Raw genomic sequence first — 26,993 nt, 5'->3', positions numbered from 1 at the left:
CTATGCTGTAGCGGAATGCCAGAACAGGCACTAGCCAGGGGTTAAGGGGAGGTGGTCTAGAAACGTAGATCAAGGCAGTGGCAATGTGCCGAGATTAAGGTGTTCGCTGTGTGTGGAGATGATCGCTCTCGTGTTAAAGCTAGGCCTGCTAGGGGGTGGTTGGAGAGAGAGACACCTCTGCTTGCTCGCTTGCTGGGGCCGGGGGCGTGTGTGTGGAGGGCAGCCCAGGGTGGGATTTCGTGAAGTGAAGTCAGTGGTCACCGACCGGTGCACTTTACTCCATATGCCGTAGTAGTATTGTAGTAGTGCAGTTGTAGTCGTAGTCGTAGTACGTAGCGTCGTAGCAGAGGGGTAATAAGTTACCATTCACCAGCCCCGTCGAGCTGTCACGTAGCGTAGCGAGACGAACGGATTCCGGTATGCTAAAACCGTGGGAGAGGGAATGACCGAGTTTCATGCAGCTCCCCAAACAGAGCGACAATTTGTCCGGGACAAAGAGTACGTGGGTGGGACTGGGACTGGAGAAAGAATTTAAAAAAGGCGAAGCTGGGATCGGGAGAGAAAAGGGTGTGCTCTTATTATTCTATTCTGCTTCTGCTGCTGCTTCCTCCTCCCTTCCGTATTGGCTAGTTCGAAACCCTGAGACGCCAGATCGAGTAGCGAAAGATTCGGTTGAAACGTCCCCCGAACAGCACGCAGAACAAGGGCAGGCTCTTCGATTCGCCGACGGCTGTGATTGGGCACGACCACTGTTGCAAGCTTATCTGCTAGAAGGGCCTGGTTCCTTTTTGGAGTTGTGGTGGTAATGGAGTACCTATGATATGCAATGCTCTCTGCAGGGACAGGACACTTGCATCCCAAATATGCAGAGCAGAGACTGTCTCCAAGAACCAGGGCCGGCAGGGGGCCAGGGGTGCTTGGTTCGCTGAGGGGCCGAAGCAGGCTAAGATTCTAGCGGGCGGATTGGTTGGGATGGTCCCCGGGAAAGGGCACCGTTTAAGGAAAAAGCTACTAAACTCGAGCCGTTGGGACAAGAGATCGATAGTCGGCCTTTCGACCGTCGCTTGCGCAAGCTTTTTGTCGTCTCGTTCGTGTTTTTTTAGTGAGGGGGTTGAGTGCATTGGTTAAGGATACTCTTCTATGCTATTCCGTCATGCATCAGGGTTGTCGATAGGAAAAATCTATCTTTTTGGTTTGTGTTTGTTGGAGACAAGGCGACTGCCCACCGATGCCAGCCGCCTTCTTTCTTTCAGGCTGGGTTGCTACCCTGCTACGCAGCTACTAGCTACTACCGGCTACGTGTACACCAGCATCCAACATCATCCCAGTTCATAAGGTATCGTGGGATATTGTACGTAGGTAGTCGTATGTGTGCCAGCCACCAATTGAAGGAAATAAACGATGCTGGTTACCTGGTTCTGTCTTTTTTGTTGACTTCGTAACGTGAAGTCGTCTCACCGAGTATTGCCTAGGAAAAATGCGAATGCGAAAGGGCAATCTCGCGTCATCCTGTCGATGACCTGACCTGATATTGATCCCACCAGAACGAACCGAACGGGCTATTACACGCCGTGGAACTGCCCATGTCACGAGGGGACACAGGCCCGGCAGGGCCCAGCTAAGCCTCTATGGTTTCCAAAAGCGCGCGCCTTTCTCCGGTCCTGTCTGTTCGTGTCCTTTTTTTGTTGACATCGTATCTGGTATCGTCCGAGGATGGGTGCTTGCTCTGCCTGCTCGTTGGACGATTCGTTGGCCGAGATCCAGTCTTTTGCTGGCTAATGTCAAATGTACCGGCCGCGCGGCTTGGCGGGTTGGGCTGGCGGTTGGCGCTGGGAAGAGACTAGGAAGAGCCAAGAAGCGGACTGCCCGCCAAGGGGGAGGGGGGGTTCCAGTGGAAAGGCTCAGGAGGACCCTCTCTTGCTGTTCTATTTTTCTTTTTTTAAAGGTCTTTCTCTGTTCGATGCAGCGGCCCAGTGAAAGCATAACATCCTATGCTGTGCGTCTGCAGCCTGGCCTGGCCTTATCAGACATGCAGAGAGGAGAATCACATCATCTGACGGAGTCTCTGTTTCTTCCCGGAGCACTCAGTAACGCAGCGAGACTGAAAATGTTTCCTGCTGCTACGAAGTGAGGTAGGAATTGATTGGCAGGGGTAAGGCCGTGAACAACACCACCAAAAAGGTACGTAGGCCTTCTCGACCAACCCCTCCACACCCCTTCGCGATCTGCAGAGAAACGCTTGCAACGCCCACCTGCTGGAGAAGGAATAGCCTAGGCCGATTGTGCGTCGAGAGGCGTCATCGGAAGAGATGAAGAGCTGCCCGTCTGGGGCATACGGCCCGAAAAGATGCATCTCGTAATAAAACGCCAAGCTTTTAGTAGATAGCTCACGACATGTTTATTCAGCATGCTCTGAGACTATCAGAGACTGTCAGCCATCTTCCTCGGGATGTTCCATGGAGGATGATGTGGCAGTGGGATTTTGCTGGCGTCGCGGTGTAGGCCATTTTGGGAGGTGCAAGAATAGCCGCTGGCTTCAAGCCAAGCACGTCACTCCCGATGTCCCAAGCAGAAGACCACACGTGAGAATCAAAAAGAGAATGCCAAATGCCCCTAAAAGAAGGTTAACGTGTTACAGTAATGGCAGGCGAAGAGGCGTGCAGAGGCGCTTGACTCGAGCCGCCAGATCAAGCAATCAAGCAATCAATCAATCGTTGATCACCTACTGGAACCACCCCCATTACGTACAGCCCAATGCGTTAAAACAACAACTGAACAGATTGTCCGGTCGCTGGACCAGTCTGCCAGTCACTGGACACGCTGGACCATTGGCCTTCAGTGACTGGCTGGCCTGCTGAGTCCTGAGACTGGCTCCTGCGGCAGGCGTCTCGCTGGCGAAGCTCGACCCCCGTAGAAATCAACATAAACAAGCACCAAGTTGACTCTCTTCTTCCGCCCCAAAACGGTTTCAGCCTCAAGAACGCAGCACCAATCGACGATCATGCATCGACTGACGAACGCAAAGAGGAACTATCGATGCCCGTGCCGCTTGCAGACTTTGGCGTCCCTGTGCCTGGAATGCGATGACGACTCAATTATTACAATTGACGATATTTATAGAGCTGTCCCATTTGCGTTGGCCTAGTTGGTTGATCTCGAGGGCAAATCATTGACCAGACTGCCACCTGCTCATGTCAACAGGTGAACTCTTCGTCCCATCTCTCTCCAGTAATTGGCAGCTTCCGTCGCGCCGTGTCGGGAAATTCGTAATGGCCCTGCGCCAGCAAAGCAACACGTCCGAGAGCAACGGCCAGAGTTTCCATTTACTCCTATTGCATCATTCCGTCGCACACCACAGCAACAGCACAGTTGCCCATCGGAGATCGCAGATTGCCATGTCATGCATGCATGAGTAAGTAGTCGAGACAGTTCTCAACTCATGCTCTTGATGCTTCCAGACATACATTGCTGTGTCATCTCCTTTTCTTCGGTCGATTGCTTGGGTGCGGCTGTGGTTGACTCGCCTGATACACTGCTTGCTTGCCCAGCTCCAAAAAAGCGCTGGACTCAGGTCAGTCAGTGTCTTCCGTCCGCTGGATTGGCCCTCTTGGCACGCTATCCCAATTGCGACCAACACCCAAACTTTCTGGCAATTGGCGAACTGGGATCGCCCATCACACCAACGGACACCGGCGGTTAGGGAGTGACAGCTGCTGAATTGCATCCATCCCCAGGTAAATGTAAATAATGAAGGGATTATCCACCATAATGTTTTGACCGAGATGTCTATGTCTCTACACATATCCCATCTCTCATGCAAATCCCAGCCTTCTGGCTCGGTCGCATCCCCCATTGCAGCAGCTGTCTCGGAGCGCCAAGCAGCCAAGACGAAGGCCAAGACATCCCGTCCTCACACGTGGGTGCTCTGATTTGCGAAGCTGCACGCCGCCGACAGCGCTGCCATTTCCCGTGCCGGCCTAATAAGATGAGGCCAAGATCGCCGCCATGGTGCAGCCCCCGAAGCTGATAGCTAGCCGTCTTGCAGGAAGATAATATGTAGTCCTATATAATATCGGTGATGAACTTGCGATTGTAGAAGCTGTCTTTCGTGTGCTGCTTGCTTGCCTCTCCCGCCATCGCAATTGTCAACCGCCGCCATGGGCCGAGTAACGTCCGCCATCTGCACGCTCGTCGCGACCGCGACTGCGCTGGCCGGCCTGGCTTCGGCCGAGGATGCGCTCTACAGCCGCCGCCACCTGTCCAGGCGCTTCCTCGACGACGCCGGCCACTTCAACATCTCGTTTTACCACATCAACGACGTGCACGCCCACCTGGACGAGTTTGGCGCCGCGGGGACCGACTGCACGAAGCCCGAGCGGGGCTGCTTCGGCGGCTACGCCCGCGTCAAGACGGCCCTCGCGCAGACCCGCCCGGACCACCCGGACAGTTTGTTGTTGAACGTCGGCGACGAGTTCCAGGGCACGCTGTTCTACACCTTTTACCAGGGCGAGAAGATCGCCGAGACCCTCAATCAGATGGGCTTCGACGCCATGACGTTGGGGAACCACGAGTTCGACGGCGGCGACGACGAGCTGGCGGGCTTTATTAAGAATCTGACGTTCCCTGTCGTCTCGGCTAACATCGTCTCGGACCACCCGGGGCTCAACGCCTCCATCAAGCCGTACCACGTCTTCGACGAGTACAGCCTGGCCGTCATCGGTCTGACCACCGACACCGTGCCCGACATCAGCAAGCCGGGCAACGGCACCAAATTTGGGGATCATGTCGTGAGCATGCAAGCTACCATCGACCATATCAAGAGTACCCTACCCGAGGTGAAACGCATCGCGGCCATCACCCATATCGGCTACGACGAGGATATCAAGCTCGCCAAAGCCACGCGCGGCCTCCACCTCATCATGGGTGGGCACTCGCACACTTTACTGGGTGACATGGACGGGGCCGCGGGCAAGTACCCGACGGTCGAGACGAACCGGGACGGTGACGAGGTGTTCATCGTCACGGCCTACCGCTGGGGCGAGTACTTGGGCTACATCGACGTCACCTACGACGCCGAGGGGAAAGTCCTGGCCTACCACGGCGCTCCTATCCATCTCACCAACACGACCAAGCAGGACGAGGGCTTGCAGAAGCAGGTCGACGAGTGGCGCAAGCCGTTTGATGCTTTTGGGGCCGAGGAGGTTGGTACGACCATGGTCGAGCTGGATCAGACCAAGTGCCAGAAGGAGGAGTGCTATCTGGGCGACTTTGTCTGCGAGTAAGATCTTTACTTCAACATCGTCTTACTGGGTGATTGGTTGACTGACGTGATTGCAGCGCCATGCTCCAGTACCGCCTCGACACCGGCTCCAGTGCCGCCCTCGCCTTCACCAACGCCGGCGGGATCCGCGCCACCATCGACGCGGGACCCATCACGCGCGGCGAGGTCCTGACGAGCTTCCCCTTTGGCAATGCCGTCGTGGAGCTGAAATACACGGGCGCGGAGCTGTGGAAGATCTTCGAGGGCGCCGTTTCCAAGGTGAACCAGTTCAACGGGAAAACGCTCGGCGGGTTCGTTCAGGTCAGCCGCGGCGTCAAGGTCGAGTACAACCCGCAGAATGAAGCCGGTAAACGGCTCGTGCGGCTCATGGTTAACGACAAGCCTGTCGATATGGAGGCCGAGTACGGCGTCGTCACGATTGATTTCGTCGCGACGGGCGGCGATAATATCCTGGAGCCCGTCGAGGGGATCGTGATTCTTGATACCATGGACAAGGTCCTCGTCGACTACATCAAGGCCAAGAGCCCCGTCGATTTCAATCTTGAGGGCAGGATCGCCGTGGTGGACGGCCAGGCTGCTTCTGGTGGGGGGAACGCGACGGCCTCGGGCACCGGGGGCAGTCCTGCTGGGCCTACGCCGCGTAGCGAAGCTGCTCACATCTCTTGTGTTGGTTCGTCGGTGGCGCTGCTGATCTTTACGGCGATGCTGTATTACGTCGTATCGTAGGCCTACATCTCGGATGATGAAGTGTGGTAGCGATGCCTCGTAGATAGAGGATGCCAATGAGACCAATAATGTAATGATATAATGACCAGAACACTTTCGCATGTATTGTCTTGGCCGACTTAAGCGATGCCGATTGATTGCATTTGACTGCATGGATTTCACATTCAATTGCCATACTTTTGAGGTTACCCGTATCTTACCCGTTTCCACGAATAGGGGTATCTCCGACACCTCAACCACAGAGCTTCAAGGCTTCTTTCCCTTCCCCTGAAATATTTGATCAAATACGACAGCGCATTCTTCATGTGATCTGGCGTCCACCATAATTGCTCGCACTTGTTTGACATGGATAGAATGCGATGATGTTCGCCCCCTGAACTCCGCAGATTTGAAGCTGAGGTAATTATGGTAACGCTCGACGGTGCCTATAAAATACACAACACGAACCGGAATCCGTTACTTTAGTTCTTTAGTGGTTAACGGAGAAAGCTACCATAAAAGACGAATACTGAATTTTGTTATTATGCAGGTTCGGGCATGGTTCATCGAGAACTCAAATCTATTATAGGAAATGTGTACCGGAGATGACTCGAAGAACGGGTATATGAACCTGTTTTTTTTTCTGCCAAAAATTCATGTGTTTTTCTTTCTACGCGTAATACTTGTGACGCCTGGTGCCCGGTGGTTGTTGTTCGAACACAGGCTTATCGAGACCCTGTCGTTTTCGAGAGCCAGCAACAGCAATATACCGAGTCCTTCAAACAACGGTTAGGATATGCCATCTCCATCATTTTCATGGTGGCGGCCAAGCCAATCACAGTCACCACAACCACAAATGCGGCTACCACAGTTGAGACCTCAGCCAGATCCGTCCTTCCCTTCCCCTCACCCGCGGTGGAGGCCCTACTCTCCGACGCAGCGCGTTCGTATACAGCCACTCCCTCGCAGTCCGATCCCTCCAGTGCCGAGGTCGAGACCGACCAATGCCGTCCCGCCTCCGCCTTCTAGCACCTTCCACGTTCAGTCTCTTCTTCCTCCTGCCCCGAGAGAGCGGCTGCCGAGCATCCGCGATGTCTTGAGTGTTCCTTCGTCACAGGATGTCGTGCCTTCGCCACAGCGCCACCCTCTACCTGGATCCAGAGCCGAGGGGACCGCCCGAAGGGGAGACAGGGCTGCGATGATGGATATTAGGAACTTGCTATGCGAGGAACCAGAGCCTCCAGCACCGAAGTTGCCACCGGCACCAACGTGGGCAGCAGCACCAGCACCAACTTTGCCACCGGCACCACTGACAGCAACGACATCAACGGCAGCAACGGCAGCAACGACAGCAGCGGAAACACCGGGGGCAACTGGGGCAACTGGGGCATCACCGGCAGTAGCAGCACTCTCATTGCAATCTACACCACCCGTAGCACCCACGCCGTCACCACTGCCACCAACTCCAGCATCAGCTCCAGCTCCAGCACCCACCGCCCCTCCTTCGGTACCAAAAGGGCTTCATCAAAAGACGAGAAATGCGAAACTCAGAGCAGACGCCCTAGACGGCAAAGCGGGAGAGCCCAACCCCAAAGGGTCGTGCAAGCGCTGCCTCAAGGACCCAGCAAAGAGGAACAACTGCCGGACGCCCAAGAGCACCCTGAAGGGCAGGAAGTGCAACCACTGCACTAGAAAAAAGCTATCGTGTGAGCAACCGCAGCCGGACCAGGAGCCCGGTTCCGGGGGCCAACAGCCTGAAAGGGAGGAGGTCGACACCCCAGCAGCACCTCTTAGTCAACAGCCGGACTTCGACCCGGACGAGACGGAGCTGGAGGAGGTGGAGGACGACCCATGAGCCCTCCGACAGTCATGTCACGATGATTCAAGAAAGGCCCAAGCTTAATCGTCTTTCTGGCCTATCTGTATGCTATCGTCCAGCCAAACGAAACTTGTGTCGGGGGATTAATCCGCGAGGACCCATGAGCGCCCATGCTTCATTGGTGAGCTTTTCCTTGGCTGTGGCGCATGTGCGACAAGCCATTACACGAGCCGGCTGTTTGGAGTATATGGTAAGTGAGCACATAAGAAAGCGATTCAATGGCTAATTCGTACTGCGTCTCCAGGTACACAATACACACATCACGACGGCGGGGCTGTCGCAATGGTGGCAGAGACACGCGCTTTGGCAGGAACCAGAGCGCTTTCGTCTTCAGTCATATATTTCTCGTTTTACTAGCCAGCGACTTCTCTCTTTATCTCCTAATTCTAATTGACCTACTACACATTGCCTTGTTTCTCCTTGTCGCCCCATCCTTTCCAGCTCAATTGCTTCAATCCCAGTACTACATTCGATTGGTTCCTCGAACCCCAGCAGCGATCTGGCGCTCAAAAAGTCGACGCCAATCTGCCCGTGTAACTCACCTGCCTAAAGGGGCAAGGGGGCTACAGGGTCTCGGCCCTCACCATCGGATCCGGGGATCCCAGCATGTACTTCGCACCCCTGCTACCACCGAAGATAACAGTGTTGGTTGATAATTGAGTCAGATCGCGGAGACATGCTTTCCCGGAAATGGAAAACATTTAACATCTGCACACCACCCTCCCGAAGAGCCTTTTGCCGAATGCGAATGAGTGAGCTGATGAAATCTAGACCTCGTCTGACTCAATCGCACCACCTCTCTCACCATGGCACCAATCAGCATAGGATTCTTCATCACCGCCGCAAGCTTAGTAACACTGGCAGCTGGTGGCCTCTTACCCAAACCCGTCTGGACCCTGACCCCGACCCAAACCACCCAGCGCTTCCGCGGCCTCGCCCCCGTCTCGGCCACCACGGCGTGGGTGGCCGGCACCAACGGCACCATCCTGCGGACCTCGAACGGCGGCGCGACCTGGATCTCCGTCGGACCTACTTCTTCTTCCTCCTCGTCTCCCAACGCTACTGCTGAAGAAGCACCGTTAGAATTTCGCGACATCGCCGCCTGGTCCGCCTCGCACGCCGTCGCTCTGAGTATCGGCGAGGGCACCGCGTCGCGCATCTACGCCACCACCGACGGCGGCGCCTCCTGGACTTTGAGTTTCGCCAACACGGACCCGGCCGCCTTTTACGATTGTCTCGCGTTCTCGGAGACCGACCCTAAACATGGGATGGTCATGAGCGATCCCGTAGGAGACGGACACTTTCGCCTACTCGAGACGCGGGACCAGGGCCTGTCGTGGCAGATCATTTCGTCTGCCCAAAGTAAAATGCCAGCAGCGCGCAGAGGCGAGTCGGGATTCGCGGCGAGCGGGACCTGTCTCGAAACCAAGGCGGGGAGATGGTACCTAGCCAGCGGCGGCGCCGCGCCGTTCGGGCGCGTGTTTGCGAGTGCCGACGACGGGCTGACCTGGGACTCTGTGACCGAGACGCCGATCCCCGCCACCAATTCCTCGCAGGGCGTCTTCTCGGTGCGGTTCCGGGACGCAGCGCACGGGATCGTCGTGGGCGGCGACTTTCAAGACCTCACTCGTTCAAGCGGCACCGCAGGCTGGTCCGACGATGGCGGCGTCACCTGGAGCCCTTCCACTGAATTCCCGGGCGGTTATCGGTCTGGCGCGGCATGGGTCTCGGGCCTGTGTGCTGCGGCCGTGGCAGTGGGACCGACGGGGTCGGACTTTACGCTCGACGGGGGCAAGACGTGGCACAGGTTCAACAACGGCAGCTTCGACGCTGTCGAGTGCGTCGGGGGCGGCGTGTGCTGGGCTTCGGGCGAGAAGGGCCGTGTGGCTCGGCTGGTGTTTTGATGCCGCTGATGGCTAATTCCATATTTATCGTTCCGTTAGTAGATATAATGATAATCATTCATCTAATGTTGACGGTCCATGTTGCGGATGCTGCATGGAATGAGTGTCGACAGGGAGAGCAAGAAAGTGAGAAACCAAGTTCAGAAGTAAAATTCGTAATTATCATAAAATAAACAAAAATGGTATCATTCGCAATATCAAAAACAGGCGCGGCAGTGAGCCACTTCTTTTCTTCCAATCAATCACCACTCTAATCGGTCATCACACGTCAACCCAACATCGTACCGTTCCTCCCCCTCCACACCCGCGCGCCCGAGTTGCAGGCCGCCACGATCGACCGCAGATCGCTGACCATGCTCCCCGGCCCGCTCGCGAACACCGTCGTGGACCCGCGGACCGTGTTCTCGACGAACGTGTTGACCATCTTCTTCAGGTCCGGGTGCGTGTCGAAGTTCTCGCTGCCGCCCAGCTTCCGCACCTCCAGGGACTTGACCGACGCCGACGAGGCTGTCGAGGAGGAAGATCCGCCGACTTCCTTTACGGCCGAAGAATTGTTGTTGTTCTTGTTCTTCTCGTCGTGTACTGACGGCGTGGGGCTGCTGGACTCGCGAGTGACAAAGATGTGCACGGCGACACCGTGGGTCCGGCTCGCGCGGTGGATGGTGTCGAGCTCCTTCTGCACCCACTGCATGTCCGACTTCTTGCGGATGGCCCAGATGAGCTCGATCTTGCGGTTTTTGGATCCCGGTTGCGCGATCAGGTTGAGCAGCACGGGAAGCACATAGGTGATGCCGGTGCCGCCAGCGACGCAGAGAACGTTGACTTCGGGCGTCAGGTTATCGGCAATGGACTCGCCGTACGATCCGGACATGATGACGGGAGTGGTAGCCTTGGTGTTCTCGGCCAGTTTCGCGGCAGCCCGGTCGGCCAGCTTCTTGGTCTCGCCCTTCTTGGCGCGCACGATGTACGAGTGCTCGACGACGCCGTCCTTGAGCTCGGGCAGGTTCAGGGGCGTGAATGGGTGAGACTGCCAGATGCTGCACTCGGGGAAGCAGAGATAAAAGTGCTGGCCGATCTTCCAGGCCTCCTGGGAGTGCGCGAAGTCGAGGCGGAGGATATCGCCGTGCTCGGAATCGGGGAAGTGCGTCATGGTGGCCTGGGCAGCCTTGAAGCCGGTCTTGCCGTCGGGCAGGATCTGGTAGTGGGCCAGGCCGGTTCGGATCAGGCGCACGGCGCGGTCGAGGAACCAGAGGACGAGGGCCGGGATCATGAAGCACGAGAGCTTGTCCCAGTGCGCGTAGCAGGCGCCGATGTAGACCATGGCGAGGACGTAGTGGGCCTTGCGGAAGAACTCGTAGCCGGTCAGGCGGATGACGGGCGGCAGGCTCAGGACGAAGATGAGCAGCAACAGAATGATGGCGACGCAGCCCCAGATCATGTAGGTCTGGGCGATCCACTCGACCGCCACCGACGGCTGGGGCTGGTACATGTAGGCCTCGATGACGGTCCATGAGATGGTGTGGAGCAGGCCCTGGATGCAGATGATGTAGCCGAGCCAGCGGTGCAGGAAGTTGAAGCTCTGGTAGGGGACGCCGGTCAGGAGGCTCAGGACGGACTCGCGGCTCGAGAGCATGATGGAGAAGGGCGTGAGGGCGTAGGCGAGGATGCCGATGCGGTCCGACCAGGGGCCGAGGCTGGAGCGGGTGTTGTAGACGCCGGGCATCTTCTTGACGGGGGTGATCCAGGTCTCGTAGACGAGGCCGACGAGCGAGAAGATGAGCAGGTAGCCGGCGCAGACGGCCAGGATGAGAACCTGGAGCCGGGTGGTGCGGCCGAAGATGGAGCGCACCGAGTCCGGCAGCAGGTAGGAACGAACGAGGGAGGCGACGGTGCGCTTGACGCGCGAGCCCCGGGTCATGGAGGTGGCGATGAACCGCTCGCTATCCACCACCAGCACCTCGTCGGCGCGCCGCGAGGGCCAGAGTTTCCGGCCAAAGGCCCATAGGAGGAGGATGCCGCCGACGACGGCCCACAGGATGCCCGAGTAGAGTATGCTTACATCGTGGCCATGGTAGACGAGGTCGAGGTAGGCGCAGGAGCCGGCATCGTTGGTACAGGGCAGGGCGCGGTCCGGGTAGCCCCAGTGCTTCTCGAAGGCCGTGGCTTCGCTCAGGTTCTGGATGTGGCGGCCGAGGAGAGGCGCCGTGTCGGCCATGGTGGAGGGGGATGTAACAGAAGAAGACTCCTGACTTAGCTTCCCCGTGAAATAATGCAATCAACGGACGAGGTCAGATGGGCTGACGGGTGACTCGCATACGCATGAGGATGATCAGATCAGATCGAGGAAGGGGGACATTAAGAGATCTGGGTATTAGTATGTAGGGTAGCTACCAGGCGGGCGGCACCCGATATACTTAAATGGCATCGTTGCATCTTGCTTGGGATCCATCCATGGCCGTGGGTTCGCCATCCGACGGGGGAGGGACTTGTTTCGCCCGGTGCGTAGAGGGCGACCCTGACCGCAACGCCCGATGGAGCAGGCATGCCGATGGTGAGAAGGTTTCTTCATAACGTGCTCACAGGAGGCAAGAGACCCCTCGTGTTGACCAAGTAGACCAAGACGGGGCCAAGGATATAATGTGGCCGGGAACCTGGCCCCAGACACAGAAACTTGCTCAATTGATCACGGATCCCCTTACCCAGCACTTACCAAGGCCCCCCGTCTTTGCAGTCCTTGGTCCGTACAGAGGAGTTCCGAGTCGGGCGATTGGGCGAGGGAGTGCCCGAGTGTTTCGAGAAAACGAGCTCAAAAAGGACAGATGCCAAGCGCCCTCGGAAAACAAATGGGCTTGTCGGGAATGGAAGCATCCACTGTCGCCTCCCGTGTCAGGGTGCCATCGTGCCGGCGGAGACTTTTGCCTGCAACTGGAGCCCTGCTGCTGTCGCTATGCCGGATGCAGCAAGTCGAGAAGGATTGAGCACATTTCTGTTCCCCACTGCGACGCTCATAGCGCCGTCTTGGCGAGCAAGTTTCCCGCGCATGTTTGCAATTTACAGCGAGTCTCCGTCCGATAACCTTCGCCGCCGTTTCAGGGCCGCCCTCGTTACAGTCGTAGTCATTTACCAGCAGAAAGTAAGTAACGATCCCAGGCCGCTGGAAGAAAACCGTTGCTATTCACCGAGTCGGGAAAATACATGATCTACTTGGGCTAGGTTCCAATGTTCTGGGTCCTGGTCCTGGTATTGACCGACTGATGAGTGAGGGTTGAGGAGTAAGTGACTTGAAGTAATAAGTAGGCACTAACGCCCTTCATTTCCCCCGTCGACGTTTCGGCCATTACCAAAAGTTACTTCGGCTGTCGGATTGAACATTGTCATCATCAATTGGAGACTTCCACTCCGTTCTTCGCTTCCATTATCGATACATTGGGAAGACATCATAACCTCTGATTGAATCCAAGTCAAGGAATCAGAAACAGGAGACTGCCCGCATCTCGCTTCGACCATCCGGTTAATTGGGAAAGCAAAGAAGTCGCATCGCCTGCGTCGCCGAGATTCTCATTAATTAACCGACTCGCGAGTCTGACGGTCCTCGCGGCGAATCAATTCTACGTCAAAAAGCGCGGCAAATCAGAAATCGGTCACAATGGACATGAACATGGACCACGGCGGCGACACCGCCTGCAAAATATCGGTACGTACCCCTCCGCGCGCCCGTTAAGGCGACACAGCGTAGCAGCAGCAACAGTAGCAGCCAAGCTGACAAGACGGGAAAACTACAGATGTTATGGAATTGGAACACCGTCGACGCCTGCTTCCTGACGTCGTCTTGGCACATCCCGAGCGAGGGCGCCTTCGCCGCGACGTGCATCGGCGTGGTCCTGATGGTGGTGATCCTCGAGTGCCTGCGCCGCGCCGGCAAGGAGTACGACGCCCTGATCCTGCGGCAGTTCAAGCGCCACGTCGCGGCGCAGCGCCTGGCCGCGTCCAAGGACAAGACCGTCGAGCCCGTCTCGTGCTGCGGCGCGCCCCCGAGCCGGAAGAGGCGACGCCGAACCGGCCGCAGATTATCACGTTCCGCGCGTCGCCGCTGCAGCAGCTGACGCGCTCCGTCATCCACGCCGTCACGTTCGGGCTGGCGTACATTGTCATGCTGCTCGCCATGTACTTCAACGGGTACATCATCATCTCCATCATCATCGGCGCCGGCATCGGCAAGTTCCTGTGCGACTGGATGGTGTATAAGGTCGTCATCGATGGCGAGGACGGCGCCGCCGCCAAGGTGGACGGCATTGAGGACCCGACTGTCTGCTGCGGATAAGCAGTTTGCTGCGAACAAGCAGCACCATAGCGACAGGTGCATATCTTGTTGAGGGCATCACATGTTTTTTTTTGTTTTTTTTTCAGTTTTGGTTTATTGGAAGCCGGCTCATTTATATACCGATAAGCGATGACGAGCTTACGACAGCATGGCGTTGGGGATTTGGTTGATTTTACTTCGAGGTGGACTTTTGTCGTCTCGCAGCGAGGGAAACAGCGAGGAGTGTTGAGAAGCACTAGAGGAGCAGACTTTCAAATGATACTTTTTGAACCATCAACATTCTTTCAGGTCGCCCGCGCAGGGCTCGGCGCATTTGGGTTGATGTTTTTATCACTGCAAGTTTTGCACGTGATTATCATCTGTGGCAGAAGGCCGTTGTCGAGATAAACCCGGCCTCTGGTTGACCTTCTGGTCCATTTGTTCTACGCTAGACAGTTGAGCCTCCAGCCACGGCGCCCGTTTGCGATAAGCTGGACCTTGATCACCTATATTTAAATCGATTCATAGGGGATGCTACACGCGTCTTATCTCCCAGTCTTCAAGGACTAGATGCGGTAGTCGAGTTTGCCTTATCTTAACCCCGCAGATCGCTCCCAGGAGCCGGAGCAGCGCTGGGGGAGGGGGCATTTATTACCACATCCGGCAACCTCATCCCGCCCTCTAAGGCCATCATCCACTGCGGCCGCTAAGATATACCGTCTGCATCGCTCTTGTGCGCGCCGTGTTCAGGACCAACGTCACTGGATCTAATGCTGGGGGAAATCAGCCCAGATAGCGGGATGCATTGCGGGGTGGCTGGCTGGCTGGCTTTGCCCAACGTCGGGGTGCGACATGGCGAAGAATAGATACGCCCTGATTCGGAGATATCAAGAGGACGCAGGGAGATAAGACGATGATGAAGTATAAATGATTGCCCACTGATGATTCTCCCTTTTCCTAGCGATGTTAGTACAGTAAACCTTATATTTGAGCTTCACCCTCTGTCGCTGGTTGTTCGTCTGGTCTTTTTTGCATCACTTCACGTTTGAAAGATGGATTTATACCACGTAGCTGGCCCCTACCCGACCCTGAGCATCGGCGTCCTCATCGCCGTCCTGGTAGGCCTGGGCCTCACACTCCTCAAGCGCAGGCGCCTGAGCTTATCGCCATCATCGCCGCCGCCGACCCCGACCTACGGCGGCAAGACTTCCTACTCGACGAAAGAACCGTACCCCAGCTCTGTCGTCTTCCCGCCGTCACGCCGCGCCGCCCTGGCCCAGCTCCTGCCGTCGTCCAAGCTGGCCAAGAAGAAGGAATCTACTATTGAGACATCGGAGCTGAGGAGTAAGCAGCTCCCCACCTCGCATGCGCAGGACCTCGACAAGCCCGACCAGTACACCCCGACGGGCATCTCGACCCAAGAAATCAAGGCTCTCGGCGCCTTCCCGGATTACTCGGTGTTGGCGGGCGTGCCGTACCCCAAGCCATGCCCTTCTTTTGATATCACAAAGGCCGCGTTCCGCCCATTCAGACCATTCCGATGGACTTACCACCAGACTATGGGTAAGCTGACTTCTAATCGCAATTCATCATGCATAATAAATCAGCATATGCTAACTTACCAAAGCGGTCATGAAGATGGAGCCCGACTACTGGCTCGAGCTGGAGAGCAACTACTTCCGGCGCATGGCGCAGCGCCAAGAACTCCTCAAAGAACACGGCGAGAAGATCATGTTCTGGACGCCCGGGTCGGAGCTGGCGAGCCGCGAGCTCATGGAGATGGTGCTGCAGTTCCTGTGCCACAAGTACCCGCACTACTTCCAGCTCGAGAAGGGCAACACAATCCTACGAAACCAGCTCCTGAAGACCACGACGGACATCGCGGCGCTGCACCCGCTCGAGGTCTTGTTTAGGAACGTGCCCGAGGACTACGCCGTCATGTGCCGCAACGAGAAGGACGGACTGTATTACTTGAGAAGCGCCATGATTTGTAGTTCCGTCGGGTGGAACATTGGGCTGCACAAGAACAAGGTGCTCCGCGCCATCCACGACAACGTGCCGCAGTGGGAAGAGAAGATGGCGTTTTCCGTCGACAGGTAAGCTAGCAGAGCCCATTCCCTGACTTGGAACTTTTCCACCTCTATGCATGACCAAAACGAAGCTAACGCCAACTGAAAAGATGGTTCACCAAGCTCCCCGTCGACCAGCCCGTCCAGCGCGGCTCCTGGGGCATCGAGGACTGGGAAGCCTTCTTCGCGCCCAACGGGACCCCCGCGCAGCGCCTTCGCGGACAACGAGTCGGCCTGCACGATCGACGACCTGCAGCTGCGGTGCGACTGGCAGACCCTCCGTCGCCTGCCCGTCTCGGGCGCCGTCATCTTCAACTTCAAGGCCGTCTTCAACAAGCTCACGGACCTCAAGTCGGAGCCCTACGTGCCCGCGCTGCTGCACCAAGTCGTCACGCAGGGGCCGCGCGACCTGATCGGGTACAAGATGGAGCGGCACGTCGAGAAGATCGCGGCGGAGCATCTGGACAGGTGGGCGAAGAAGCAGGTCGAGGACGGGCTGGTGCCGGCGGATTGGGATGTTGGGACGCTGGAGCAGCACCCCTATTTCCCCGGGTGGAAGAACAAGATGGTGGACGACTTCCCGGCTTGTCCATGTGTGTAGTGTTGTTTGCCGGTTTCAGAGTAGCGTATGAGATATCAGTTCACATATTCAGCCCGATTATTCTACAAGTGCAGCTTGAAAGTAAGATTCCTTCACTGTTGTTGCTGAACACCTACAGGCGGTTCAGCGGGGATCTCTTCAGGGCGGCCCCTCCTAAATTTAGGCCTGTCTGATTGAGACTAGGGTGGGCTCTCAGTGGACTTTGCTTGGCGGCTGGGGGAGTCTAGGCCCAAACTGATAAGCACGGCAATCGACCCCACTAAAATTTTATTTTCGAGCCATCCCACTGTCGTCCATCGCCTACAGCCCAGCATCCTAGAACTTTTCGCTACAGTTCTCGACTTCCAATTCAACACCACGAACCCCAAGAACGACGACGTGACTCGCCCACCATGCCTTCCGTCAAGAACCCCAACGGCCCCTCCAAGAACCGCCAGGCCGCCATGCGCGCCTCGGCCAAGAAGAAGGCCCAAAAGTCCTCCGCCGCCGGCCAGACCCGGATCCTCAAGAGCGACGCCCGCCGCGGCGCCCGCGAGGGCATCCTGCCCACGAGCGGGCCCAACCGCGCCCTCAGCGCCAAGAAGCAGCGCAAGCTCGACAAGGCCCGCGCCCACGCCCTCAAGCGCAAGATGGAGGCCGAGGGCGAGGTCGAGATGAAGGGTAGGCCTATTTGAAGCCCCGCGCACAACTTGAGGAACAAAAGACACAGCTGCTAACTTGGATATTCTGCGACAGATGCGGCTGAGACGACCGACTCGAAAGAGCTCAAGGAGCAGATGGAGATGGACGCCGAGACCATCTCTTGAGCGAACCTTGACCGATATTCCATACGATACAGAGAGCGAAGCGACCGGCGTTACGTTGCGCGGCATGCGATCATGTATGCTGGCCCCATGGCGACCACATATTCGACTCTATCGGCCCGAAAATTGCTGTCCAGAGTAAGAGGCAAGATGGAATGGACAGGCCAGTCTCTTTTTGCACACAGTCAGCAGAGGCTTTTGGCCGTCGGCATTATTCGAAATTTTTGCGAAAGACAGAAGATGCAGTACGATATGCGATAAGCAGATCTAGAATCGGCGAGCTTGAACAGATACCCCGTGGTACTGGAGTGTACCGGAAGAAGCGTTATTGCAAGAAACCACATGGCACGGTCGTTAGGCGACCACCCACCGACGAAGCCTCAGCTAGCCGAGATGCAATGAGACATGAAATCAATAAAAATATATCTCCAAACCCCCATGCCGGTTGCTTCTTTCAGCGACCGCCCAGTCGAGGTCGCCAATCGATTTGCGCAATGTAACCTAACCCATATTACACCAGCAACCCTATCCGGCGACTCGGCACCTTGTCGCCTCTTTATCCGGCCAGCTATCTGATCTGGGCTCGAGATCGCCAGGGACCTAGAGGGGTATTTTTAGCATCAATGTCGTGTACGCATAGCCTAAATAGGCGTCTCCCTACTTACCCAATCTTTCTGGTCGCCCCTTATCACGATGTTCTTGGCCTTCCCCTTTCCTTGCTTCATCACCACCACATTCCACATCTACACTACGGGCGCTCGTCCGATAACGAGCATCGGCCCACGACGGGCTGGCGGCGTCCGGGGATTGAATAGGAACAGGCCGGTCTCGTCTGCGAAATGCTGGCAACGCTAGCTCTGCGTACCCAATGCGACCTTATCCAGGAGCCATGCGAGATAAGGAGCAATCAGGAGATGACCCGGGACGATTCCTGTTGAGCCCGGCCGGCTCAACATAGATAAGTACTCAACATGAGCCGACGAGTGATTTCGACTCGCTCTTCAAGTTGGGTGAAGAGAAGAGCAACTACTCCATCTAACTGACTCCTTTCAATTTTGGTATAAAGATTTGCCACCTGTCTCACGACGTTTGAAGCCTTATTCCTAGATCAATCACCGCCCAAAGCGACCCACGACGACAATGAGAGTATTCTCTGTGTCACTTGCCGTCGTCGGCCTGGTGTTTTCTTCCTCGCCAGCCGCCGCCGAAAACTTCGGCGCCTCGTGCGAGATGGGTACTGTCAAGGTCATCGGCCGCACCATGACGGGCGCCTGCCACGCCGTCTCGGGCGAGCTGGTGTGCTCGAGCCTGGACCTGAACGGCTGCGTGACCAACTCTTTCGGCCAGCTCGAGAGTCCCGGGTAAGCCTCGGCCCTCCGCTTTCATTTTGTAATGCGTGCTATTGACATGGCTGTAAACTTAGAGACGGATACTTCTACAGCTGCCGGAACTGCTCCAACGGCAAGACGAACTCGGGCTTGTTCCTGGATGACCCGGCCTTGCTCCACTGCGACTGCAACGCCGGGGGCAACAACTGGCCGACGGCGGTGATTGATATGAGTAAGTCTGTTCCAAGACCTACCTTTCTGGCATCTTCACATGAGCAGAAAGACCCTAGACAGACAGCAAGGCAAAACATGCGAGATGAAGGAACATGAAAGCCCCAAGATACCAAGCTAATGACCCTTCTTGGCCGACAGACACGTTTGTTTCAAACTCGAATGGCCGCCTCCAATGTGGCAACGCCATTGGGGCTGTCATCGACTGTTAAGGGCAAGGAAGGGCCGTCTTCAATTAGAACATTGACTACCAACAGTGGGATTCTAGACCAGAGCAGTAGGAAACCTGGAAACCCAGTTGGTCTTGATGATGTCTTGAAAGGCAAGCTGTCACGGCTGAGTTGGTAAACGACAGACGTCCGTAGCGGCAATGGATTATGGCCAATTCCCTAAAGACTCATCATGGAATTGCGAATCAGCTGATTGTTGTTCATGTCATCACGACTGACCAAGTTGCACCATGCGGGGACCGAGGGCGGGTATTGGTCTCCCTTATTTCAAGCTTGTATCACAAGTGGCGTATTCCCATTTCGACTTCAGGGATCGCGTGAAACAAGCATAACACAGTCTTATATAGGCCGCTACAAGGCCCAGGATTGCTAGTTCCTGTGATGTATCCTGGCGCGTTAAGGGTATCCGGCTATCCATCGTATCTACATGCAGCCTTATAGCAGATGAGTATGGACGATTATTGCCATTTGTTCGTTTTGGGCTGAGTTGCGTTGACTCCCCGGCGCAGCTGTTTCTGAACGACTGGGAAGAGTGCGACATTGGATTACTTCGCTCCATCTTCATTGGAAATGAAAAGGTCGAGACCTCAGATCGGCCCACTGCTCGGTAATCACACGCTCCCCCGGAGCTTCGAATGGACACTGTAATGGCTGACAAAGCCGGAGGAAAGCTTGAACCTTGTTGCGACTTTCTTACCTATACCCAAAGGAGGGCAACGGAGAGAACGGCAGTGTGAAGTGCACCCTCCCGGATCCATTCGGACACAGAAGAGCAAAGTCCGGCTCACTTACTGCCGTCTTTTGGGAGACCTACCCGAAAGTCAAAATGTGGTTTGCAATATCAGACAGACTATTACATGATTTCGGCCCGCATCCCCCATCGGTATCAGGCACCAGGGGCCATGGGGAAGAGGGGAGCTCGAGAAAGTACACTGCCACAAAGAGATGATAGATCTCGTGTGGCATGTTCTCTGTAGGTACACCGAGTAAAGAGGGGCTCCTCCCGTGACTTTTCAAATCATGAAACTCGGAGAAGCAACCGCTCATGAGAGTTATTCGGCAAGTGGACAGTCTTTCCCCGGATAAAATTGTCCGTTTTGAGTCTGACATTTTTCACATCCGGCACGCCATTTCCTTTCAAGTCCAGTCCATCAAGGCTAGTGTCTCCCTAGATCAGACAACTACGTCACAGTTCAGGGCAGAGGTTCTGTGTGACGTAGCGTAAGGAATATTTACACTGAATCCTTAATCAGTAACAAGAGAAAAGGAGACTCGGGCTGGGCTGCGAAGCCTTTCTAGAAGGCCAGAAGGTAACAACTGTGCATATCATTGCCACAACCAGCCAAAGCTAGTGCTCCGTCGAGACTCGGCTTGTGGGTGCTCGGAACGACTAGAGAGTCAAGAAGCCATCTGAATTCGAGAATCCCCGAGTCAGACCGTGCGCTGCAGTGGTTTCAGTGAGGCAAATCGGATTTCAGCGTGGTCCGAAGTTCAGCCTCACCAGCTAACCCTGCCCAAAGAATCTTACTTCATCTGATCTAGGCCATAGTTCCGAGGCAGATCATCCCTTGGCCGACACATCGTACGGAAGAGGCTCCGGGAACTCTGAGTCGTTATCCTTCTCCGGGAGTGAAAAGTGATGTAATTATCCCGCAAATTCCATCTGCCGTCTGCGTCTCTAGACTTGTTATGTCGTGGCACGACTTTTCAGAACGATTAGGCGAAACTTTGACATGGCGCCTAGTCGTATATATCGTATACGTGCACTAGGTTGAATGCTTTGCTCGTGCCGCAAGCGAGGGACCTATCGGAGTAAAGTTCAACAAAAGCTCTGGTCGGTGGAGCTGAAGATCATACCGAGCAGTCCAAAGGAGATCATTTCATCAGCCAGATAGACCAGTCTAGACATGAGATGACCAACCGGGCTATAGTAAGAGGCAGTGTCTCCTTTTGTAACCAGCCCAGCTATACATCGGACCAATGAGAAACCCGACTGCGCGCATCCGAACCCCCTGGCCTTACTATGGCCGTCGGCAATGCGATATGATCGGCGTGTCAAAAGATGGCCGGCCGTCAAGAGAGCCACCTAGAACTTCCCCTTTTGCATCAAGCGGGAGGGCGGGAACATGAACCATGGGGCCCGGATTTTAGGGACGTCAAGCCTATCCAAGACTCCTGCCACTTCTTGGGAACCGTTCTTCCTTCGAACATCCGAGGGAGAGAGAAGACAAGAATGTAAGGGCGCATACATAAATACCCAATAATAAGCCAAGCGGCGCGGCGAACTCTCGCTCCCCCTTCTTGTTAGGACTGCTGCCACCAAAAGCATCCTGTGGTCCAGTCAGGAACAAGTCAGAAGAAAATAATATTTGCGCACATATCAATCATGGCCGAAAAGGACAACCTCCTGCTGGATGACCCCTACATCAACACGACCGACCAGAAGCGGAACTTCTTCGACCCCGAGTCCAAGGTGCCGACCGTCATCGGCGTCTCGGTCTTCTTGATGGCCCTCGCGACCGCGAGCGTGGCGGCCCGGTTCTGGACCCGCGTCATGATATTGCGCACGACCGGGCTCGACGACTGGCTGGTTCTACTCTCATTGGGACTTGTCATTGGACATGGCGTCATATGTTGTTGCAGTGAGTTCCTGGCGGGGGCACAGTCCGGCATCTCAAGAGATAACACTGACCCGTGTTACAGTGACAGATTTTAACCTCGGCCGCCATGTTGGATTCATGACCGAGAAGGACGAGTTCACGACGTTCATGAAGGTATGCGCCCTCCCACCCAAGCTCTGATTCATACAGCAGGGCATATGCAATGTCTTGTTCTTATGATACCTTATTCACTAACCTGAATCCAGATGTTTTATTCCTCACTGGTCGTATACAACGCCGCCCTGATGACTATAAAACTCGCATTCCTGGCGCAGTACTATCGCATCATGACCGGGGGAGGGTCGACGCGGCGAAACCTGATCATTGTCAGCTGCGTGATAGGACTCTGGTGCACGTATGTACAACCTGCAAACAACTACAAGATACTCGCGCTGACGAAGAGATACACAGGTCCCAAATGGTCATTGTTGTGTTCCAATGCCAACCAATCTCCGGCTTCTGGGCTCCCACGCCCAACACCGTCTGCGTGCCGTCCATCCCCGGGTGTAAGTTCACAACCCTTAAACGAGGAATACCAATGAAACTGACAGAGCTACGTAGTATACATCAGCGCCGCCGGCAATATCGCGACAGACATCATGATCGTTATCCTGCCACTGCCCCTGATAAGGGGTCTGCACCTTCCCCCGGCCCAAAAGGCGGTCCTCTCGATTGTCTTCTGCCTAGGCTTAGTGTAAGTTACCAATCTATTGCCCCTCGAAACATCATACAAGCAATTTAGGAAGGAAAGAGTATACTGACTCGGCGTGTCATGGTTCTAGTACGACCTTGATCAGCCTGCTTCGACTGCAGTATCTCAAAGTGTCCCCCGACATCACCTGGGACATCGCCGATTCCAACGTAAGCCTTCCCTTTTTATCTTCGTTTGCAAACCATGCCAACACCCACGACAGCTCTGCTCCCTAGCCGAAATCAGCTCCGGCATTATCTGCGCCTGCCTGCCGACCCTCAAGCCGCTGGCCGCGCAGTGCTTCCCCAAGCTCTTCTCGACCCTGCGGTCGCAGCTGTTCACGCGCACGCCCACGCCCGAGTGGAAGCCGCGAGGCCTCAAGTCGATGCTCCGCGACGACCACGGGTCCGTCCAGGGCCTGCCGCTCGCGTACCTCTCCATGGAGAGCCTCAAGCTGGCGCCGCTGCCGCTGAGCGAAAACGAGAAGACGCCGATGACGTTCCCGCCACACCCGGGGTGAGGAGGCATTACGAGCCGAGTAGCCGTCGCCTGAGCAGCAATACCACGAAAACGAACACCACCACGAGTACCCCGACGAAGAACAACAGGCACTCGTCGCAGTCGCAGCCCGGCGGGGGATACTACGGCCAGGGCCAGGGCCATGGACAGGGGCATAATAATAATGGGCACACGGTGGAGATTGGGGCCGCCAGGTCGTTGTCTACCCGGAGTGGCAGGAAGAGCCGAAGATCCAGCCAGTCGGACGCGTCGATTTACGTGATGCACGAGATCACCGTCGAGGTGGAGGAGGGCTGGGAACGGCGTTCCTATTACTCTTCGACATTGTAATGGTGTTAAGATTAATCATTTCCTCGGCCTTCTTCTTGCCCTTCCTCTAAATTAGTGATGCCATTCTCCAACATCATCAAAAGCTGGTTCCGCTCATTAATAACTCCCATCGATCTCCAGTGATGAAGCCCAACTCCTGTAAGTAAGTATATAGTCCAATCTGATCATAAACAACCCACCAAACGCCATGATGACAACAATTCAATGATATTCTTTCCTTCTTGACATACTGCCGGTGAAACTCCCTGTAAGTGCGGCCCCGTCCTTATGGCTAAACGAAGCGGACCCCGGCCTGCTTCCCCTCCGGGCGATGTGTCTTATAGTATACTGATATAGCTGGCAGACCAGCCTTCCTCTCCACGGTCCGGGACTGGGTAGGTCAGACATGATATATACACACGGGCCTTTGAACCAGTGGTGCCCATAATGATGGGAGATGATGAGAAAGGACCACCTTACCTCAAGTTGCAGATAGTCGGCCACGGTAATGGACTCATCCGCCACCTCGACACCAGTCGCCGTGCAGAAGATGTGCTTGGAGGGGTACAAAGGTCTAAGCCGCCAAATGATCAGTATGGCCGGTCTACCATGGTACTATCTCTCCGAGAAGTTGTCGTTGATAAAATGAACTCACACCCTCGCGTAGATGAGAAGCCGCTCGCGCAGGCTGGCCAAGGTCATGGTGCTCATGTCGGAGATGGCCAACTTGTTGGAGAGCACGAGCTTGCTGCGGCTGCTGCTCCTAGCAGGGGTAGTGCCTGCAGTAGCGACGCCATATTCCGAGATGGCGAGCACGAACTTGGCGGCCGAGAGCTTGGTCGCTATTGTCGCGGCTGATGAGGAAGACGCTGAGGCGGCACCCTGGTCCACGCCCGACAGGGTCCTGCCGTGATACGGGCCGTTCATGACCACGCCTCCCATAGTCGGCCCCGGATCGTGAGTTGTTTGTTATTCGGACTCTGATGGGTGATGGATGGATACCTGGCAGGTGGATCCCGGTTCTGGTGTGGGCTGCGCGCGCTGCCCTCCTGTTCGAACGTTTGATGCGAGATGGAAGTTTGCTTGCAGCCTCCACTAGGCGTGCGATAGAACGGAAAGCGAGCGTGAGTAGTAGCGAATGCGATGCAAGAAAAGAAAGCGAACGGATACCCACTGACGTGTCACCACATGTCGTCGAAATAGAGTGTCGGGATGCTTTTACATACCTAATGTTTCTTGCTCGCTCGTCAATCAAGGTCGGTCAATGATGTATCTCTGCCCCACCACTTGTCGGGCCACGGGCGACAGGATCAGGCGGTCTGATAGGGAGGGGAAAGGTGACGGGACACTCCCCAGGTAAAAACCCAGCTAGGCCGCCGGGTTCCAAATGTTGGGGAGGGGTGGTTGCACATCCGGTTTGGTGGCCTTGGTTTGTTGCATGTGACAGCCCATGTTGGCTGCTGTCCTTGATAAGGGGTGCGCAAACCTGGATGTAGTGCAGGCCCAAAGAGCACTGGTAGTGGGGGACGCAGCGGCCACCCAAACCCTGTTTTGTTAAGCCCCCGTCAGCAACCCCGCCCCCATTACGGAGTACCTCTGCCAGGCACATCTAGCCAACCTGTAAACTGAATTCGATCACTCCTCAACATGAATGAAAGAAATGCATTCTGTATGCATTACCAAGGGCGATTGTCATGGCTGTATTCGTCTGTCAAGTATAAGAAGTCGGCCCTGCACAACAGCAACGTCTCTTGATGTACACATCGTAGTCATTCCCTTTCTGCCTTCAGCTCAGCACTTTTCATTCTTGAAGCGCAGCAGGAATCTCTTGGCATCAGCAAGAGATCGGGGCTGAACGATACGCGTTGAAGTTCGATTTTGCTTTGGCCAGACAACCTTTGTCTGATCCGTGGCACTCCACCACCCCCGTGCCGCCAGACTCCCAGATCCTGGCCCTAGTTGCTTGGGATATCGCGAGGTTGGCCTGTCGCTCCGGCAGATCGTACTTCTCCAAGCCCAGCTCCGTGTGTGATCCCAAGCCAGAGATGCTGGGATCCGTCAGGAGGCCTGCCCTTTCGAGCCGCGAGCAGTCCCAGAACGTATAAGCCCACTGCCGGTGTTGCCTCATCCGGGACTCCCCGACCAGCGCGCCTGGCAGTCGGCCTTTATGAACCCATTCCCACATGGATGCTGGCCCTCGATCAGGCTCCTCGTAGAATGGCGAACCCACAACCTCGTGCTTATCCTCTTCGTCAAGGTCCGCCAAAGCCTCGAGATACAACGGAAACACATTGGCTCCTCTTTCCAGTCCGTTCCCAAGAAAGGCGTCGGAGAAGAGAGGCTCCTCCCACCTGTCCTCTCCCTTGCTCAGTATACCATGCCATTCCTTGTAGGATGAAGCCCTGGAGACTTGATACAGCTTCTCCAGGCCCTCGGAGATGAGATACTGACCATAGCTGGAATAGTGGCAGTTGATGTAGGGTATTCGCATGCATCTCCAGGTTACGTCGTGGTCCACAAGACAGTTGAAAGCTGCCCATGCGTCGTTAGCTACATCTAATAGACGTTTCGTAGTTTGAAAGTTGGCTTACGCTCAGCAACCATTCTCATGAGATAATCGTTGACGCACGCAAGCTGCTCATTCCCCCAAATAGCAAAATACCCAAAGAACATTTCACGGTATTGTGACTGCCCCGCAGGTTCAGGCCCTACCATGTTACAGTAAAGCTGAAAACGGTAGAACGCCCGCTGGAAGCGAAGGAGTTCTGTGTGACTCGGCTCCCCCAGGGCAAGGAGGCGGGGCTGCTTGTCGAGGGCTTCAGCTGCAGACCAATGCGCAAAGTAGTCCACGTAGCGATGGAACCGTTCCAATGGCAAAGCATCGACGAGCCTCCACTGGGTTGGAGCCGGTGGCCTGCTGCTGAGGTGATCCTGGGCGAACTTGATTGCTTGGTCGACAGAAGACTTGCCCAGTTGCCACGATTTTTGGACCAAGATGGCCTCCGGTAACACACTTGGATCTATCTGTCGTAACAGAATTTCGCTCGTTATAAGAACCTCGGCGCTTGTGAAGGCGTCGAAAAAAGTCCGGCACAAGAGCGCTGCATCTCGTACAGAGGCAAGATCGAGGTAGGCGAAGATACGCTGAACAAGCTCCAAGGGAAGACTCTCCATCGCGAGTGAGGACTGGTGGTGTTTGCAAACAGTATCACAGTACAAGTGCAGGCTTGAGAAACAGCAGAGTCATGGGTGAGATTGTGAGTTGGAGAGTGCTGGTGACACCCTCTAGAGCGGGGTCATGGTGATGAGTGACGACAGAATAGTATGGGATGGCATGTTACAGTACCGCGCGGCAAACGACCCAAGGACTCGGGACAGTCTCCAACTTTCCATTGGTCCCGGCCCGGCTTTCCAGAGACCCCTGACCCTCAATAGGCGTGGTGAAGTTTCGAATGTACTATCATCCCTCATGGCCTGGTACAT

The 26,993-nt window shown here is 55.7% G+C and overlaps 11 protein-coding genes across 11 annotated transcripts; 8 read left to right on the top strand and 3 right to left on the bottom strand.

Annotated features, from left to right (window-relative positions):
• Positions 1-4,157: 4,157 nt before the first annotated feature.
• On the top strand, positions 4,158-6,007 carry PG997_015167 (uncharacterized protein; the record flags this gene model as incomplete). Its single annotated transcript, XM_066819481.1, has 2 exons — positions 4,158-5,278; positions 5,338-6,007. 2 exons carry the CDS (start codon positions 4,158-4,160, stop codon positions 6,005-6,007), a joined length of 1,791 nt encoding a protein of 596 aa, XP_066661669.1.
• A 1,200-nt stretch (positions 6,008-7,207) lies between these two features.
• On the top strand, positions 7,208-7,841 carry PG997_015166 (uncharacterized protein; the record flags this gene model as incomplete). Its single annotated transcript, XM_066819480.1, has 2 exons — positions 7,208-7,493; positions 7,552-7,841. The coding sequence occupies 2 exons, from the start codon at positions 7,208-7,210 to the stop codon at positions 7,839-7,841; spliced, it is 576 nt and encodes a 191-aa protein (XP_066661668.1).
• Positions 7,842-8,671: 830 nt separating this feature from the next.
• On the top strand, positions 8,672-9,769 carry PG997_015165 (oxidoreductase; the record flags this gene model as incomplete). Its single annotated transcript, XM_066819479.1, has 1 exon — positions 8,672-9,769. One exon carries the CDS (start codon positions 8,672-8,674, stop codon positions 9,767-9,769), a length of 1,098 nt encoding a protein of 365 aa, XP_066661667.1.
• Positions 9,770-10,037: 268 nt separating this feature from the next.
• PG997_015164 (FAD-binding 8) lies at positions 10,038-11,984 on the bottom strand (the record flags this gene model as incomplete). Its single annotated transcript, XM_066819478.1, has 1 exon — positions 10,038-11,984. One exon carries the CDS (start codon positions 11,982-11,984, stop codon positions 10,038-10,040), a length of 1,947 nt encoding a protein of 648 aa, XP_066661666.1.
• A 1,431-nt stretch (positions 11,985-13,415) lies between these two features.
• On the top strand, positions 13,416-14,090 carry PG997_015163 (high affinity copper protein; the record flags this gene model as incomplete). Its single annotated transcript, XM_066819477.1, has 3 exons — positions 13,416-13,463; positions 13,501-13,779; positions 13,806-14,090. The coding sequence occupies 3 exons, from the start codon at positions 13,416-13,418 to the stop codon at positions 14,088-14,090; spliced, it is 612 nt and encodes a 203-aa protein (XP_066661665.1).
• A 1,031-nt stretch (positions 14,091-15,121) lies between these two features.
• On the top strand, positions 15,122-16,739 carry PG997_015162 (uncharacterized protein; the record flags this gene model as incomplete). Its single annotated transcript, XM_066819476.1, has 3 exons — positions 15,122-15,632; positions 15,697-16,165; positions 16,277-16,739. 3 exons carry the CDS (start codon positions 15,122-15,124, stop codon positions 16,737-16,739), a joined length of 1,443 nt encoding a protein of 480 aa, XP_066661664.1.
• Positions 16,740-17,131: 392 nt separating this feature from the next.
• Positions 17,132-17,545, top strand: PG997_015161 (uncharacterized protein; the record flags this gene model as incomplete). Its single annotated transcript, XM_066819475.1, has 2 exons — positions 17,132-17,399; positions 17,475-17,545. The coding sequence occupies 2 exons, from the start codon at positions 17,132-17,134 to the stop codon at positions 17,543-17,545; spliced, it is 339 nt and encodes a 112-aa protein (XP_066661663.1).
• Positions 17,546-18,682: 1,137 nt separating this feature from the next.
• Positions 18,683-19,313, top strand: PG997_015160 (uncharacterized protein; the record flags this gene model as incomplete). Its single annotated transcript, XM_066819474.1, has 3 exons — positions 18,683-18,903; positions 18,984-19,102; positions 19,243-19,313. The coding sequence occupies 3 exons, from the start codon at positions 18,683-18,685 to the stop codon at positions 19,311-19,313; spliced, it is 411 nt and encodes a 136-aa protein (XP_066661662.1).
• Positions 19,314-21,717: 2,404 nt separating this feature from the next.
• PG997_015159 (uncharacterized protein) lies at positions 21,718-23,531 on the top strand (the record flags this gene model as incomplete). The annotated part of the gene is made up of 7 exons (XM_066819473.1): positions 21,718-21,973; positions 22,035-22,105; positions 22,198-22,346; positions 22,403-22,497; positions 22,553-22,685; positions 22,789-22,852; positions 22,929-23,531. The coding sequence occupies 7 exons, from the start codon at positions 21,718-21,720 to the stop codon at positions 23,529-23,531; spliced, it is 1,371 nt and encodes a 456-aa protein (XP_066661661.1).
• Positions 23,532-24,161: 630 nt separating this feature from the next.
• Positions 24,162-24,452, bottom strand: PG997_015158 (uncharacterized protein; the record flags this gene model as incomplete). Its single annotated transcript, XM_066819472.1, has 1 exon — positions 24,162-24,452. The coding sequence occupies one exon, from the start codon at positions 24,450-24,452 to the stop codon at positions 24,162-24,164; it is 291 nt and encodes a 96-aa protein (XP_066661660.1).
• An 892-nt stretch (positions 24,453-25,344) lies between these two features.
• PG997_015157 (uncharacterized protein) lies at positions 25,345-26,684 on the bottom strand (the record flags this gene model as incomplete). The annotated part of the gene is made up of 2 exons (XM_066819471.1): positions 25,345-26,042; positions 26,102-26,684. The coding sequence occupies 2 exons, from the start codon at positions 26,682-26,684 to the stop codon at positions 25,345-25,347; spliced, it is 1,281 nt and encodes a 426-aa protein (XP_066661659.1).
• Positions 26,685-26,993: the final 309 nt, after the last annotated feature.

Source organism: Apiospora hydei (genome assembly GCF_038363865.1).
Source record: "Apiospora hydei strain CBS 114990 chromosome Unknown utg000010l_segment0_segment0, whole genome shotgun sequence".
In the NCBI taxonomy this organism is placed as follows: domain Eukaryota; kingdom Fungi; phylum Ascomycota; class Sordariomycetes; order Amphisphaeriales; family Apiosporaceae; genus Apiospora; species Apiospora hydei.
Note: the sequence above shows the minus strand (reverse complement) of the source record. Positions and strands in the feature narration are given on the sequence as shown.